This window comes from Sciurus vulgaris (genome assembly GCF_902686455.1).
Source record: "Sciurus vulgaris genome assembly, chromosome: 15".
In the NCBI taxonomy this organism is placed as follows: domain Eukaryota; kingdom Metazoa; phylum Chordata; class Mammalia; order Rodentia; family Sciuridae; genus Sciurus; species Sciurus vulgaris.
Window position 1 is genome coordinate 4,223,538 of NC_136476.1, and position 14,855 is coordinate 4,238,392.

The 14,855-nt window shown below is 38.9% G+C and overlaps 1 protein-coding gene across 6 annotated transcripts; it reads left to right on the plus strand.

The window, feature by feature from the left end:
- Nucleotides 1-8: 8 nt before the first annotated feature.
- On the plus strand, nt 9-10,708 carry HNRNPK (heterogeneous nuclear ribonucleoprotein K). 6 transcript variants are annotated; one of them, XM_079112326.1, is made up of 16 exons: nt 9-142; nt 2,340-2,424; nt 2,723-2,820; nt 3,155-3,211; nt 4,636-4,679; nt 5,542-5,614; nt 6,134-6,205; nt 6,701-6,814; nt 7,107-7,235; nt 7,817-8,124; nt 8,239-8,293; nt 8,489-8,572; nt 8,847-8,862; nt 8,940-9,022; nt 9,302-9,471; nt 10,174-10,708. In XM_079112326.1, the coding sequence occupies exons 2-16, from the start codon at nt 2,367-2,369 to the stop codon at nt 10,205-10,207; spliced, it is 1,395 nt and encodes a 464-aa protein (XP_078968452.1). In that variant the 5' UTR covers nt 9-142; nt 2,340-2,366; the 3' UTR covers nt 10,208-10,708. The 6 variants fall into 6 exon arrangements, with proteins under 6 accessions (XP_078968452.1, XP_078968451.1, XP_078968454.1 ...); XM_079112325.1 differs by lacking the exon at nt 9-142 and adding an exon at nt 395-491; XM_079112328.1 differs by lacking the exon at nt 9-142 and adding an exon at nt 395-491 and having other exon boundaries at nt 10,234-10,708.
- The last annotated feature ends 4,147 nt before the right edge of the window (nt 10,709-14,855 follow it).

Below are 14,855 nucleotides of genomic sequence, written 5' to 3' on the forward strand. Positions count from 1 at the left end.
TCCCCTCCCCTCGGCTAGAGTGCGCGAACGAGAAAGGAGGAGGGCGCTCCAGGCGACAGCACTGCAGTCGCCATTACCCTCTGTTTCTCTGCTGCACCGACCTCGACGATTTGCCTGTATTTCACTTGTTTGCGGCCTATAGGTAACTGGAGTTACTGGGGCTTGGGTATTATGGATTCGGGCGGGGGGTGGCATCCCTGAAAGGCTGCGTTGACGTTTTCCAAGCTCAGGCTTTCTCGGGCCCGTGGCCTTACAGCCTGAAGGGAGGCGCCGGCGGGAGGCGCAGTTTTCGCCTCCTCTGTCTCCTTGATTGATGCGTCTCTGGGCCAATCGCTTCGCCCTCGCACCACCGCTGAAGCCCGAGTAGCCAATTGGGCGCGACGGCGGGGTGGGAGGGCGCGAGAAGGCGGGGGAGGGGGCCTGCGCTTGTTCTCTGTCTAGCTGTGACCGTCTGAGGCGGCGCGGCCGTGAGGGGACGGCAGATTCTCGCGGTGAGGAGTGGGGCTGAGCGGGCAGCGCGTGGGGCGCGGGTCGGAGCCCGGTCTTCCGCTTGAGGGAAGCGTTCTAGGACTGCTTGGTGGTTGGACGGTTCTCTGAGGGGAAACGTTGACCGGCTTCCCCTCCCCCACCTCCGCCATTTCCCTGAGTGTATATCTGCAGTCGCGTTGTGGTACTAGAGATTTTGAGGGGATCGTGAGGCATGTGGCTGTAGGAAGAGCTGTAGTTTTGTTATACTGGGAACTGGGCGCCTTTTATAGGAGGAAGAAAGGCCGATGGGCGGGAGTGTGAGGCGGGGGGACGCCGCGGCGCCGCTTTCTTTGTGTAGGGCGCCCCGCACTTTGACTCTCGGGACTCGGGGTCGGAGCTGGAGCGGGACGATGGAATGGTCGGGGCTGCTTCCGTTGCTTTGTCTCCCGGTCGGTGGGGGGGAGGGTGCGGGGGACGAGATCTCGGGACCGCGTGGTGGGTGGGGGAGGGGGTCCGCGCTCGGCTCCGCCTAGTAGCACGTAGTCGCCATTACGCGGGCCGCCATTTCCTGTCGGATCCGGGTTGAGGAGAGGTGCGGCGTTTGTGCTCGGACTGGCTTTTTCAACTTCTAACTCGACTCTTGCCAGTCCGGGTATTGGGAGGTGGGACTAGGAGGGCAGTGTGTGTTTGTGCTCGGCTGGTGGAGCAAATGCGGAACGAATTTGAGACTGAGAAATGATTACAGGACCTGAAGGATGAATCGCGCTCGGCAGCGTTGTCTTTACCCGTAGACCCTGTTAGTTAGTTTCTTTTTTTTTTTTTTTTTTTCTTCCCCCATTAAGTCTGCTTTCTAGATCGTCTACTTGCTCTCAAAATTTAACTGGCTGACGGGCTGGAGGGATGTCGTTTCAGTTGGTCGTTAGGAAAGTGATATTGTCGACAAACGTTTTCGAAGAATGAGAGGCATAAGTGTTGCCGTGACTTTCAGTCCCGTGTTTCTAGCCACAGGTTTAGTGGGGGGCCGCATGTCGTATCTACCGGTCTTGTCAACATTGCGGCATGTATAGTCTATAGTTTTTTATTGAAGATAGTTTTTACTTCATTTTTAGCCTAATTTAAAGTACTTAGGTAGTCACGGTATTAGTTCAAGGATTCCATTAGTTTTGTTCAATAATTGTGGTAGTTTGGTTATTAATGTTTTAAGGTTTATCTGTCCAGAAGACTGATCTTGTTGGATATGGTTTACTTATGTCGTCGTGTGTGTGAACTTTCAGGACTCAGGGAATAGCGTTTCCTAAAAACCCTAAAAGCAGTTTGAAATTTTAATGCCTCGTTTGTGATTATTAAGAGGCTTTGTATCTAGTGAAATATATGCTTGGTGGACAGAATTGAGGTTCACAGGCTTTTTCAGCCTTTAATGAAAGTACAGAATGAAACTAGTCGACATATGGTGAGAGACAATTCGTTGACTAAAAATTAGTGGTTTTTTTTTCTTTTTGCGAAAAATTAGGCTCCTTGGACTGTTAGGCAGCCGTGGGTTTTAAGATCCAAAAATGAAGAGCGATTCTAGGAATAGGTAGTCGTGTTAAAGTCAGTGTTGTGATCAGAAATTAGTATTCCGTAATAAAAATGTAGAAAAACTGATTTGTGTTGGATTTTATAGGCTACTGCAACAGTAGTGTGTCAGTTGTTGGTCCTGCCCAGAACACTACAGTTCTGCTCTGCAAGGATATATAATAACTGGTATGTTATAGCAGCAGAGCCCTGTTTTCCAAAAATGAGTATAATCTAGCAAGGTGAACAGCTTATTTTCCAGCCAGCCATATATATGTGTGTGTATATATATACTAGTGTCTTTTATTTTTCAACAGATTGGTGTGTCCATTTAATACAAGAAAATGGAAACTGAACAGCCAGAGGAAACCTTCCCCAACACCGAAACCAATGGTGAATTTGGTGAGAAGACTTTTTAGTTTTTTTCCCATTGTTAGCTTTAATGTTTTTTGTGATTAAATATCTGATAGTTTAATGTGCTATCATTACATATATTAATTTCTGAAATATTTATTATTGCTTTGTTTTTATTGATAAGTTTCCTTGCATTTTGTAACTTTTAAAACTTTGAAATAGCTTATATAAGAGCTTATGTTTGATAGCTGTTATTATGAGGAAGCATAGATTATGTTAATAGTGCCTTAAAAGTGATTTTTCTAGAAGACACTGCTTTCTTTGAAATTTGAACTTTAATTTCTAGGTAAGCGCCCTGCAGAAGATATGGAAGAGGAGCAAGCATTTAAAAGATCTAGAAACACTGATGAGATGGTTGAATTGCGAATTCTGCTTCAGAGCAAGGTATGAACATTTATTCCTGAAAATTTGAAGGTGGTTCATACTAGTAGAAGTCAAGGTAGATTCTGGTTTGGTCCTCCGAGAAGCTTCAGAGTTTTACAGATTGAAGAATATAAAATGTTTGGTTTGATGTGGTTATTTCTAAACACAGTTAATTGCAATGAAAGAATTTGCTACAGTGAGCCAATACAGGTCCAACTAGAAGAGTAGGGAGTGTGATTCTTAAAACACAATGGATTGATCTTGATTCAAGTGTGTTATCCAGGTGTGGAAGTAAAGATAGGCCGAATAATTTTTTTTTTTTTTTTTTTTTTTTTTCCATTTATATCTTTTCCAGAATGCTGGGGCAGTGATTGGGAAAGGAGGCAAGAATATTAAGGCTCTCCGGACAGACGTAAGTATAGATTTAAATTACTGAACAAACAGATTGTTTATGTGTTTGTAGAATTTTAAAAGATTTACATCTTAGAAGTCACAATATAGCTACAAGCCATTGTAATAATTACATAGATGATTTCAAGGTTTGCTAATCCTGTTTTAATACAAGCCCAGATTGAGTAGGGTGAAAGGTTATATATACCTCTTCACTTTCTAAAAAGATTCCACCAAATTGCTCACTCACAAGCAATATAACATAGTAACAAAGCGTAAAAGCCCTTAATTGCACCATTTCCCATGTGCGGTGACAGTATTACTGGAAACCATTGTAGGTTGCTGATTGAATCCAGAACTTTTCCTTTTTTTAAGAAAAAGCATCCATCTGTTCTTTAACAGCTTGCACATGGAGCACCAAGATTTTAATGTTGAGGTTGCATGATTTAAATATGGATAAAGAACACTTATAATCAGGAAACCTTTGTCAATGCCTATGAATTGAGTCTTCATATTTTATAGTGGGTTGACTCTTGTGATTAGACACATTAAGTATTGGCAGCATCAGAAGTTAGTGTATTTATAGGACTTGGCTACACCAAAATTTCTAAATTTTTTTTCTCATAGCATACACATTTCTTAATGTTTTTCTTGCTAAAATTGAGGCAAATAACTTTGTGTTGAGTACTTATTTGACAGTATTTCATTTCTCTTCTTGGTCACAGATCTTTGTATGTTCCTCTTGATTACTGTAAACTGAACTTAAAATTTTGTTTAGAATTTTGCAAACCTGCCTTTTAAGATCTAGGAATGCGTTTTAAAACCTCAGGAAACAAAGTCTTTTATTAGTTGGGATTTTTGGTGTGGGGATTTTTGTTTTTGTCTTTTATAAACCTCTCTCCTCTTAATCCAGATGTTCTGGTAATTATCTGGGTTATTAATTTCCCCGTTTTCCTCAAGAATTTCAGTGAACTTTGAGTCATGACAGGTTTTGTGTCTACCCTCATGAGCCAGCCTGCTACTGAAGCATCGTTTGTTTAAAAAAAAAAAAAAGCCTAGAACCATCATTTAAGATCCTTAAATGTTAAGCACCACGGTCAGATATAGAGAAGTCCATTATTGTGTTAGTCTTCAGAACAACTTAAGCTTGTTTCATTAATTGAGAGTATGAGTATAGTTTGTATTAAATTAAAATTTATTGCTTTTCCCCCTTTTCCCTCTCCTTGTTTTTTTGGCCATATATCTCCGTTGCCCATGTACTGGATCGACTTACCCCTGCGTTGCCCACCATGACGTTGGCCCATCCGCCCCTGAACGCCCATGTGAAAACCCTGGTTGGCTATGCCCAAAAATGTGCTCGTTGCCAAACGGGTACCATACTTGACAACTTCTGATTGAATGCCCATGCCCAATGCCAACATCCACGAACGCCAATGACCAATGCAGTACAATGCCAGTGTTTCAGTCCCAGACAGCAGTGGCCCCGAGCGGTATGTCCCAACAGTTTATGCCTCACTGCCTGATTAGAAAGAGAGAAATGTATTTTATTACCTGCCTTTTATATAATTAAATAGTATCCCCTTTAGACGGTGTATTGTTTTTCAAGTTTCTGTCTTATTTTCCCCATTAAGTCTTTTTGTCACTGAACTTTTACCGTGAGTTGCCCACCCAAACGATCCACTAATTTTATTTCGATGGAAGGAGCACAGCTTCAAGTGTTGCATATTTGCTGCATTGTAAATCAAATTGTTACCAAAATAGTCTCTCGCTCTGTCTTTGTGGCCCACCTTGCTTCCCAACATTGCCTGTTCATAATTTTTTCTGATGAAATGCTAACTCTGGTTCACTTTCCTTCACTTCTCATTTGTGTTGTCTTTGTTTTGTCTTGCATTTGTATTTGTTTTCTTGCAGAGCCCATTAGTGATCTAATTTCTAACTGGTATCCATAACCTTATTCCAGATACAATGTTCACCACTTGCATATTCCCCCACTTTGCCTAAGAGAAGGTGTGCCAGTTTTACCAATGTAACAGCGAGGGTATCCTTAACTTGGTGGCGGGGAACATAAATATTCAACTCTGCTTCAGTTCTGGTCAATATATTGCCCACTTAATCTGAGCCCTTCCAAAAGCCCATTCTCTCTGTCTCTCTGCAAGTCTCCTAATATTGTTATCATGTCTGTATTGGGCATAAATAAAATGCATGTGAAAAATCTATAAATAGGTTACTTTAAATGGGGAATATTAAATAATGTTATTTCTTTAAAAGTTTGTATGACTACTGTTGACAAGCACAGAACTCATTTTTTCTTTTCCACCTTTTTTGTACTATCTGGTATTTGATGTTTGACAGCATATTGAGTATCAGTGCTGATATTGAAACAATTGGAGAAATTCTGAAGAAAATCATCCCTACCTTGGAAGAGGTAGGCTCATTTTCTATTTTTTATTTTTAGATGTATTTGGCAATTATTAGGGGAATTGTTTAAAGTATGTTTTATTGGGGCATAATGATGGAGGGAAAGAAAGTGAATACAATGAGTTTGTAGCGGCAATATCTTGGATCTTGCTATATCATTCACAGGATTGCTCCATATGAGATTTATTTTTAAAGATTAAAGCTGGCCACTCTTAAAGATGAACAACTTGTGGTTGCGCATTGCCATGGGTTTAGCAAATTTTAAAGGTTTTAGTCTTAAGTGTTTTATTATTAAGAGACATTGTGTGGGATATTTTGAAAAGGAATTACTTGGGTTTAATTGAGTAAGTTTAAAATTCTATATAATTTAGTAGATATTTAGAGAAAAGTATAGTCTTACTGTTAGATAAGCAGTTTCTCATTATTTAATATAGATTAAAATGTTATAGTAGCTTTACCAATATATGCGACAATAGCCTGATCACGCTAGACACTTAACCTATTACTCTTATTTTTCTACTTTCAGGGCCTGCAGTTGCCATCACCCACTGCAACCAGCCAGCTCCCGCTCGAATCTGATGCTGTGGAATGCTTAAATGTATGTCATAGTGCCATTGAACCCCACTGAAGTATGGAGCCTGGCCCATAGGATCAATTTTATTTTTAACATAGTGTGCTTTTCCCATCTCTATAGAAAAAGGCTTAAAAACATGATACATGAATGGTCTTACAACTCACTGTTGACCCTGCTCCATGCTGCAGTGGGAATTAACTACATTTGCAAAGTGCTTTGCAGTCATTTTTATTATGGTGTTATTTGAATGTTATAATAATTTTGTGGTAACAGCGACATGCTAAATGGCTGCAGTGTGGGTATGGTGTTGCAGGACCTGAAAATAAAATAGTTTTTTAAGGTGGTGCAGAATGTCCTTTTTGGGCCTGGCTATTGAGGATAATAAGCACATAACTGGTAAAGTTATTGAAATATAAATTCAGGTTGCTCACTGCAACAGTATATTATGCTTATAGCTGATAAGTGTGTTTTGGGGAATTATTGATAAGAGTCTAAAATTCTGTAATTCTCCCTCCGCAGTACCAACACTATAAAGGAAGTGACTTTGACTGCGAGTTGAGACTGTTGATTCATCAGAGTCTGGCAGGAGGAATTATTGGGGTCAAAGGTGCTAAAATCAAAGAACTTCGAGAGGTAAAGGCACTACTTTTGTGTCATTGAAAGATAATTTTTCATACATAGTTTTATGGACTACTTTCATTGTCTTTAGGATTCCTCGTTAACCTATTTTGTTGTTAAACTAACAAAGGTTTGGCAGTTCTAGATGCACTGCTTTTTGTTCATTTTTATGCTATTACCAAAGTCCTACAGTAATTAGAACTTTTTTTAATACCGGGAGGAATTAATTCAAATGTAAATTAATCTAGGAATATTTTTCAGTGTTTTATTTCTTACAGTGTTTTCTCTTTTTGTAAATTTGCTGTAGAACACTCAGACAACAATCAAGCTTTTCCAGGAATGCTGCCCTCATTCCACTGACAGAGTTGTTCTTATTGGAGGAAAGCCTGATAGGGTGGTAGAGTGCATAAAGATCATCCTTGATCTTATATCTGAGGTATCTTCAGAACAATTTTTGTTTACATTGAATTTCATGAGATGTTTTCTTTTAGAAATATAGTTTCAGAATGTTTGAACTGATAGTCTTTATTTGCCCTTTACCCTAGCAATTTTTTCCACTGGCCATTAAATAGCCTTTGGTCCTTCAAATGAAGTACCGCCCTTTAGTGCTATTTATGGTTGTACTACATTGCATGCTTTCTGGTCCAAGTATTTCCCCTCAGAGTGGATTACAGTCTTGACCCAAGGTAGTGATTCTCAGCCCCTGGGGGGTAGTCGTTTCATAGATTTTTGTTGTGGTGTATGCATTTGTAGTTTTATCATAAAACTAAAATGAAAGAGGGAGTCTTCTGGTTCCCCCAAACACACACACACACAGGGAGTGAAATTGACTTTTGCTTAGAATTTGCCAACAAGTTTGTTTTTTAAATCTCTTCCTTCCTACAGTTATCCATGCCTAAATTCCTATCCTTGTAAAAGTACTACATCCTAGTGAAAATAACTTGTTTATTGAAAGAAGGGTTGGTATGAACCATAGCTGTTTCTTCGTCTGTAAGGTTGTTATATTTTTGTTTTTAGTCTCCCATCAAAGGACGTGCACAGCCTTATGATCCTAATTTTTATGATGAAACATATGATTATGGTGGTTTTACAATGATGTTTGATGACCGCCGTGGACGTCCAGTGGGATTTCCCATGCGGGGAAGAGGTGGTTTCGACAGAATGCCACCTGGTAGGGGTGGGCGTCCCATGCCTCCCTCTAGAAGAGATTATGATGATATGAGCCCTCGTCGAGGACCTCCTCCTCCTCCCCCTGGTCGAGGTGGCCGGGGTGGGAGTAGAGCTCGGAATCTTCCTCTTCCTCCACCACCACCACCTAGAGGAGGGTAAGTTGTTTTTTGTTTTGTTCATCTACAAATTAACATACAAGAGGTTGCATTTAGGGTAGGTGGGGTGGGGTTTGTTGTGTGTGATATTTACAAATATTGTATTGTTCACAGAGATCTAATGGCCTATGACAGAAGAGGAAGACCTGGAGACCGCTATGATGGCATGGTAAGAACTTTTCTGTTGATGTGCATGTGAGGATTGTGAGGTTAAAAATCAAAACCCCCCCCCCCCTTTTTTTTTTTTTAAGTTAGTAGTAGTTGAAAATATTTCTTAAAACCAAAGTCTTAAAATCATTTAAGTCTTCTGTTTGTTGCTGGAATATTAAGATGTTATTTCATCTACCCCTATATCTTCTAACAGGTTGGTTTCAGTGCTGATGAAACTTGGGACTCTGCAATAGATACCTGGAGCCCATCAGAATGGCAGATGGCTTATGAACCACAGGTTGAGTATTGGAATTAGTGTGTATATTAGTAATCTAAGATGCTTCCCTGCTTACCGTTAACTTTTATTTTCCCTCATAAAATTTTGTTTCTTGGAATGTCATGTACCTGAATCATTTTTATTCTTTTTCTGAGGCTTGTCTTCTGAAATTTACTTACTGGAAGTAAATTAGGAGAACATGGGAGGGCTTTGATTTCCTAAACTAAGGGATTTTTATGAGTATTAGTTATTTTGAAGACAAAGTAATTTGTATATTTTTTCTTTCTATTTTTAGGGTGGCTCTGGATATGGTAAGTTTTCTCCTTTGTGAACTCAAACATTGTTTCATACTTTTTAAAGTGAACTTAATACTCATTATTTAAAACAGATTATTCCTATGCAGGGGGTCGTGGCTCATATGGTGATCTTGGTGGACCTATTATTACAACACAAGTAACTATTCCCAAAGATGTAAGTATCACTGTAAGTTTACTTCTAAAAGTTTTGAGGGCTTCAGTGAGGTGTCACCTAGCAATTTTGAGTGTTGTCAAGGTGATACTCAGTGCCATTCATTTTTTAAAGGTTTTGAGCCTGTAATTAAACTTAAGAGAATATTGGCATGTATGATGAGTACATTTTAATCCATATTTTGACTAGTTTTTGGGAAGGGACATTTGAATAAATACAGAATACAAGCAGTAAGTTTACCTTCAAAATGTCATAAACACTTGTATTTGAAAATCTTTTCAGTTGGCTGGATCTATTATTGGCAAAGGTGGTCAGCGGATTAAGCAAATCCGTCATGAGTCGGGAGCCTCGATCAAAATCGATGAACCTTTAGAAGGATCCGAAGATCGGATCATTACCATTACAGGAACACAGGACCAGATACAGAATGCACAGTATTTGCTGCAGAACAGGTCAGTTTGAGTTTAGCTTTTTGTTGGCTTCTACATACTAAAAACTTTAAAAGCTTTTCTTCTCAATTGTTTTTCTTTTAGAAACCATGGTGTTTCAGTCAGTTGGGGACCTACTAAACATTCTAATAGCTTTGCCTTAATTTTCTTCTGCTTTCTTACTAAAAACGAAGACATTCAGTACTAATCTTGCTGGAAGAAGCCTTAACCAAGCAAACTTCTCATTTCTCTGGTGAAAACTGCTGCCAAAACCACTTGTTATAAATTATACAGAGCCTGTAGAAAATGTAGAAGCTTCATTGGATGTTGGCCTAGTTCTGTGTGGAAGACTAGTGATTTTGTTGTTTTTAGATAACTAAATTGACAACAAATCACAGTCTGCCATATGGCACAGGCCACCTCTACAGGACAAATGATTGGTGCTGTAAAATGCAGCATTTCACACCTTACTGGCATTTCTTTTGTCTTTTCTTCCAAATATTAATGACTTTCAATTTCATTTTCTTAATTCTCTACTAATGTCTGATTTACTATTAATCATTTTTCTTGAATTTTTACATTGCTTTAATTTGTAATAGCTAATGGTTTTTTAAGTCTTCTAATTGAAATGGACATGTTTAATTTAGCATTGAAATTGTCTTAATGTTGATTAAGATGTTACGAACAAAAATTCTAATTCGTACTTTTTTTTCTTTTCTTTTATAGTGTGAAGCAGTATGCAGATGTTGAAGGATTCTAATGCAAGATATTTTTTCTTTTTTATAGTGTGAAGCAGTATTCTGGAAAGTTTTTCTAAGACTAGTGAAGAACTGAAGGAGTCCTGCATCTTTTTTTTTTTATCTGCTTCTGTTTAAAAAGCCAACATTCCTCTGCTTCATAGGTGTTCTGCATTTGAGGTGTAGTGAAATCTTTGCTGTTCACCAGATGTAATGTTTTAGTTCCTTACAAACAGGGTTGGGGGGGGGAAGGGCGTGCAAAAACTAACATTGAAATTTTGAAACAGCAGCAGAGTGAGTGAATTTTATTTTTTGTTCATTGTTGGTGGTTTAAAAAAAATCCCCCCATGTAATTATTGTGAGCACCTTGCTTTGTGGTCACTGTAAACATTTTGGGGGGTGGGACAGGGAGGAAAGTAACAATAGTCCACATGTCCCTGGCATCTGTTCAGAGCAGTGTGCAGAATGTAATGCTCTTTTGTAAGAAACGTTTTATGATTTTTAAAATAAATTTAGTGAACCTATTTTTGGTGGTCTTTTTTTTTTATTTTTTTAAGACATTTTTCAATGGTGGCTGAATTTCCCAATCCACCCCTAAACTAAACACTAAGTTTGATTTTCAGCTCCTCTGTTGGATATATATAAAAATGCATCTCTTGGATATAGACAAAATATATTGGCAAATTTGGTTCTGGTGATATCTTAATGGTTTGAAAGTCAGTTGCTTGGGAAGAGATTCCATCATACACATATTCATGCTTATAATAAGCTGGGGATTGTTTTTGTTTTTTTGCAAATGCTTGCCCCTACTTTTCAACAGTTTTCTATGTTAGTTTATGAAGAACCAAGGTGGGGAGCAATACTACAAATCGATGATATAAGTATATATCAGATGCCTGATTGGCAGCAAGTTTTATTAATCAGTAACACTTGGTTATGGAAGTGGCTAATGCTGAATAAATTCTGGTTATTTTTATTAGATAATTTCTCAACTTATAGACTTTAAATTGTCAACCTGCTAGTGTCTATTAGTTAAACTTTGTAAAAAGTATATATATATATACACACTTGTTTTTCCATTGTATGCAAATTGAAAGAAAAGATGTACCATTTCTCTGTTGTATGTTGGATTATGTAGGAAATGTTTGTGAACAATTCAAAAAAAATGAAAAAAAAAAAGTTCCTGTGGATGTTTTGTGTAGTGTCTTGGCATTTGTATTGATAGTCCAAAATTCATTTCCAAATAAAACTCCCATGATGCTAGATTTGATGTGTGCCCAATTTGAGAAGATTGATTGACATCATAAAATCTGTTGAAGCATTCCTCTTGTAGGGAAATATAGTAATCTTAAATATTTGTATTTTTTGTATATGAAGTATTTTTTAGGTATTTATAAATTAAATCTGGTAGGGTTGATAAATAAAATTCTAGTAGTTGAACTCCAATTTGTTAATCAAGCAAAATGAAAGCCTAATTATACAATTCCACCATCTTTTAAGTATCTTTAAAGTTGTTCTAGTTTAATGTTTGAGAACATTGAAGATAATGTACAGTAACTGTCTGTATTTCCTGGTTCACATATCACTAAAATACCTATAACCTTTGAACTGTCCAGAAAACTTGAAAAGGGCTCATCTATTTTGGCCAAGGTATGATAGAATGTGAATTGGGCAGTTTTTCTAGAGGATGCATTAGGGTAGTATATGCAAATAGTAGTGCTTGAAGGAACTAGAATTACAGTACACTCCACTTTCAGTTTGTGGAAGGCCTGAGGTTCTCTTGGTTAGTGTAGAATGTGAGGTGAATGTCGAAACAAAATAGTGAATGCTATCTGGTGTGGTTTCTGCAATAGCAAAATGAGGTTTATTGCCACTTGTGTGGGCCTCCCTCTTTGATATTTTAAGTATGGGTATGTTTTAAAAAAGTTCTGTAAGTATATGTGAGTTGTTTGCCATTTGATACAAGGCCTCAGGTACATGAACCTACTGAAGTTGAAGTAGGTTGAACTAGATACAGTGGCACCCACAGATAATCAGGTTGCTAATTTCAGTACAACCTGGGCAACTTGGATCCCCATTTCAAAAGATTGAAGAATCTCTGATGATAAATTGAGAAAAGGAGAGGCCTTTTTGCATTGCCAGTACAACTGACTGGCAAATAGTAGGCAGCTAGGGCTATAGCTCAGTGGCAGTGTTTTGCTAGTGCACGTGAGGCAGTAGGTTTGATCTTCAGCAGTACCACAAATGTATTAAGTTGGGATAGAAAGGTTAAGAAGTCTCAAGGATCAACAGAAGCTCTTGAAATATAACCAGTTTTATGAAAAGCAATTAGTGGATGATTTATTGAAGCTTTTAAAAGTAAACGCAAGGTTTCAAAGTTTCAGCATAAGTTTGAAGTCAAGACTACCAAAATGCCAACAAATGAAAACCTGGTTGCACCAGTTTTGTTTTCAGAAACTCGGAACTTTTGTCCTACTGTCAAATTGGTTTTGCTTTCTGTTAAGATTGTTTGTCCTGAGATTATAACACATGCTGGTATTCTAATCTGATCACAGGTGAGGGGAGGACATAGCAAAGAATCAAAACCACTTTTATGGTTAATGCCCTGTTTTTTAGTATTCAAAATGGAATTATTCCACAGATAAATGATAGGTTATGATATTTACATTCCTTTTCATTAACATAAAAAATGCAACTTGTTCCTGAGGTGTTTAGAACAGTGCTAGGCCCCAAGGATGCAGTGGTTAGCCAAAACAGTCTTGGTAAGGCAATCCAATAATTGTAACTTAATGAGGAAAAGTTAGGTGTGGTGCAGCTTGCCTGTAATCCCAACAACTAGAGAGGCTGAGGCAGGGGTGTGTCAAGTTCAAGACCAGTCTCAGCAATTTAGTAAGACCCTGTCAAAAAAGTGGTGTTGGGGGCTGGGTTTGTAGCATGGTGGTAGAGCACTTGACATGTGAAACCCTAGGTTCAATGCCCAGCACTAAAAAGTAAAAAGGCTGGGGGCAGGGGCAGGGTGTGTGTGGTGGCTCTATGGTAGAACAAAACTAAAAATAATCACAGTACTGTGAGATAAAGGAAAAAAAAGTAACATACTATTGATGAGTGCACAAATGTATACACATATTACTTGAAAGTCTTTCCTAGAGTTTAGGCAAATCCCACTATTGACCCAAACATCTAAGACTACAGGTGGGAACGACTCGTAATGCTAGTTAGTGCCTGAGGATGCTGAAGCAGGAAGATAGCAAGTTTGAGGCCAGCCTCAGCAACTTAGCAAGACCCTGTCAAAAAAAGGACTGGGGGTGTAGCTCAGTGGTATAAGAGCCTCTGGGTTCAATTCCCAGTATAAGAAAAAAAAAATTGGGTGACCCCAAATTGTTTTTATTTTATATTGGAAAGTGAGTCCAGAGGTGCTTTACCACTGAGCTACATCCCCAGTCCTTCCTCATCCCCAGTTCTTAATATTAAGACAGGCTTACCAAATTGCTGAGGATCTTAGTTGCAGAGGCTGACGAACTTGCCATCCTCCTGCCTCAGTCTCCCAAGTAACAGATTACAGGCATGTGTCACTATGCCTGACTGGGATCCAAAATTCTGCCATCTCCTTTGAGCAGCTGAACAAATATAGACATTGTCAGAGCCTTGTACACAAATGGACACAATTTGTCCAACCAGGCCTCAGCCTTTTTCTGTCAGAGAAGAGGAAAAGGAGATGCTTGGAGAAAGTCCAGGTAGAATAAATTTAAAATGGGGAGTTAATCTGAGTTGAGGTGGTTATGTGTACAAATACACATTGGGAACTAAGAGAGGTCACCAGACACAGGGGCACATGCCTGTTATTCCAGCAACTGGGGAGGCTGAGGCAGGAAGATGATAAGTTTGAGATCAGTCTTAGCAATTTAGCAAGACCATGTCTCAAAAAAAGATGGAGATGTAGCTCAGTGGTAAAGCAACCTTAGGTTTATAAATCTGATACCAAAAACAATGACAATTTTTCATGGAGGTGGGTTTCCCTCTTTGCAAACTGAGCAACAGACACCATCACAGGATTATACGTTAGTATGCCACCTATCTTAAGACTTCAAACTTTTCTAGCCCCCACCTCACTTTTTGTCCAGAATCCATAAGGATTTCCCATCTTCTCACCCAATAGTTTCTCCTCCATTTTTACCCTGCTCCTAAAAACTCATCTCCATTTCCTAATCTGCAAATTTATAATTGTTAGGGAAATAAAAGCAAAGTCACCAAAACCTTTCAAAAGTCTTTCAGAATTGGACTAGGTGGCACATAACTATAATCCAAACAACTCAGGAGGGTGAGGCAGGAGGCTTGGAGGATCTCAAGTTCAAGGCATTAAGCAAGACCCTGTTTCAGAATAAAAAATAAAAAGGGCTCAGGGCTGTAGCACTGTGGTAGTATGTACCTGGGATCAATCCCCAGTATAATAAATAAATAAACAGTATAATAGGCAGGATTTTGGGGGGGGGGGGGCGGGGGGTGCTGGGGATTTAACCCAGGGTCTTGTGCTTACAAGTCAAGCACTCTACCAGCTGAGCTATCTCCCCAGCCCTCCAGGCAGGATGTTTTTTGAAAGTATACATATGGAAGCAAAAATTGTTTGAATGCTGAACAGCCAAAAGGGTGAATTATATAACAGGCATTTTATTA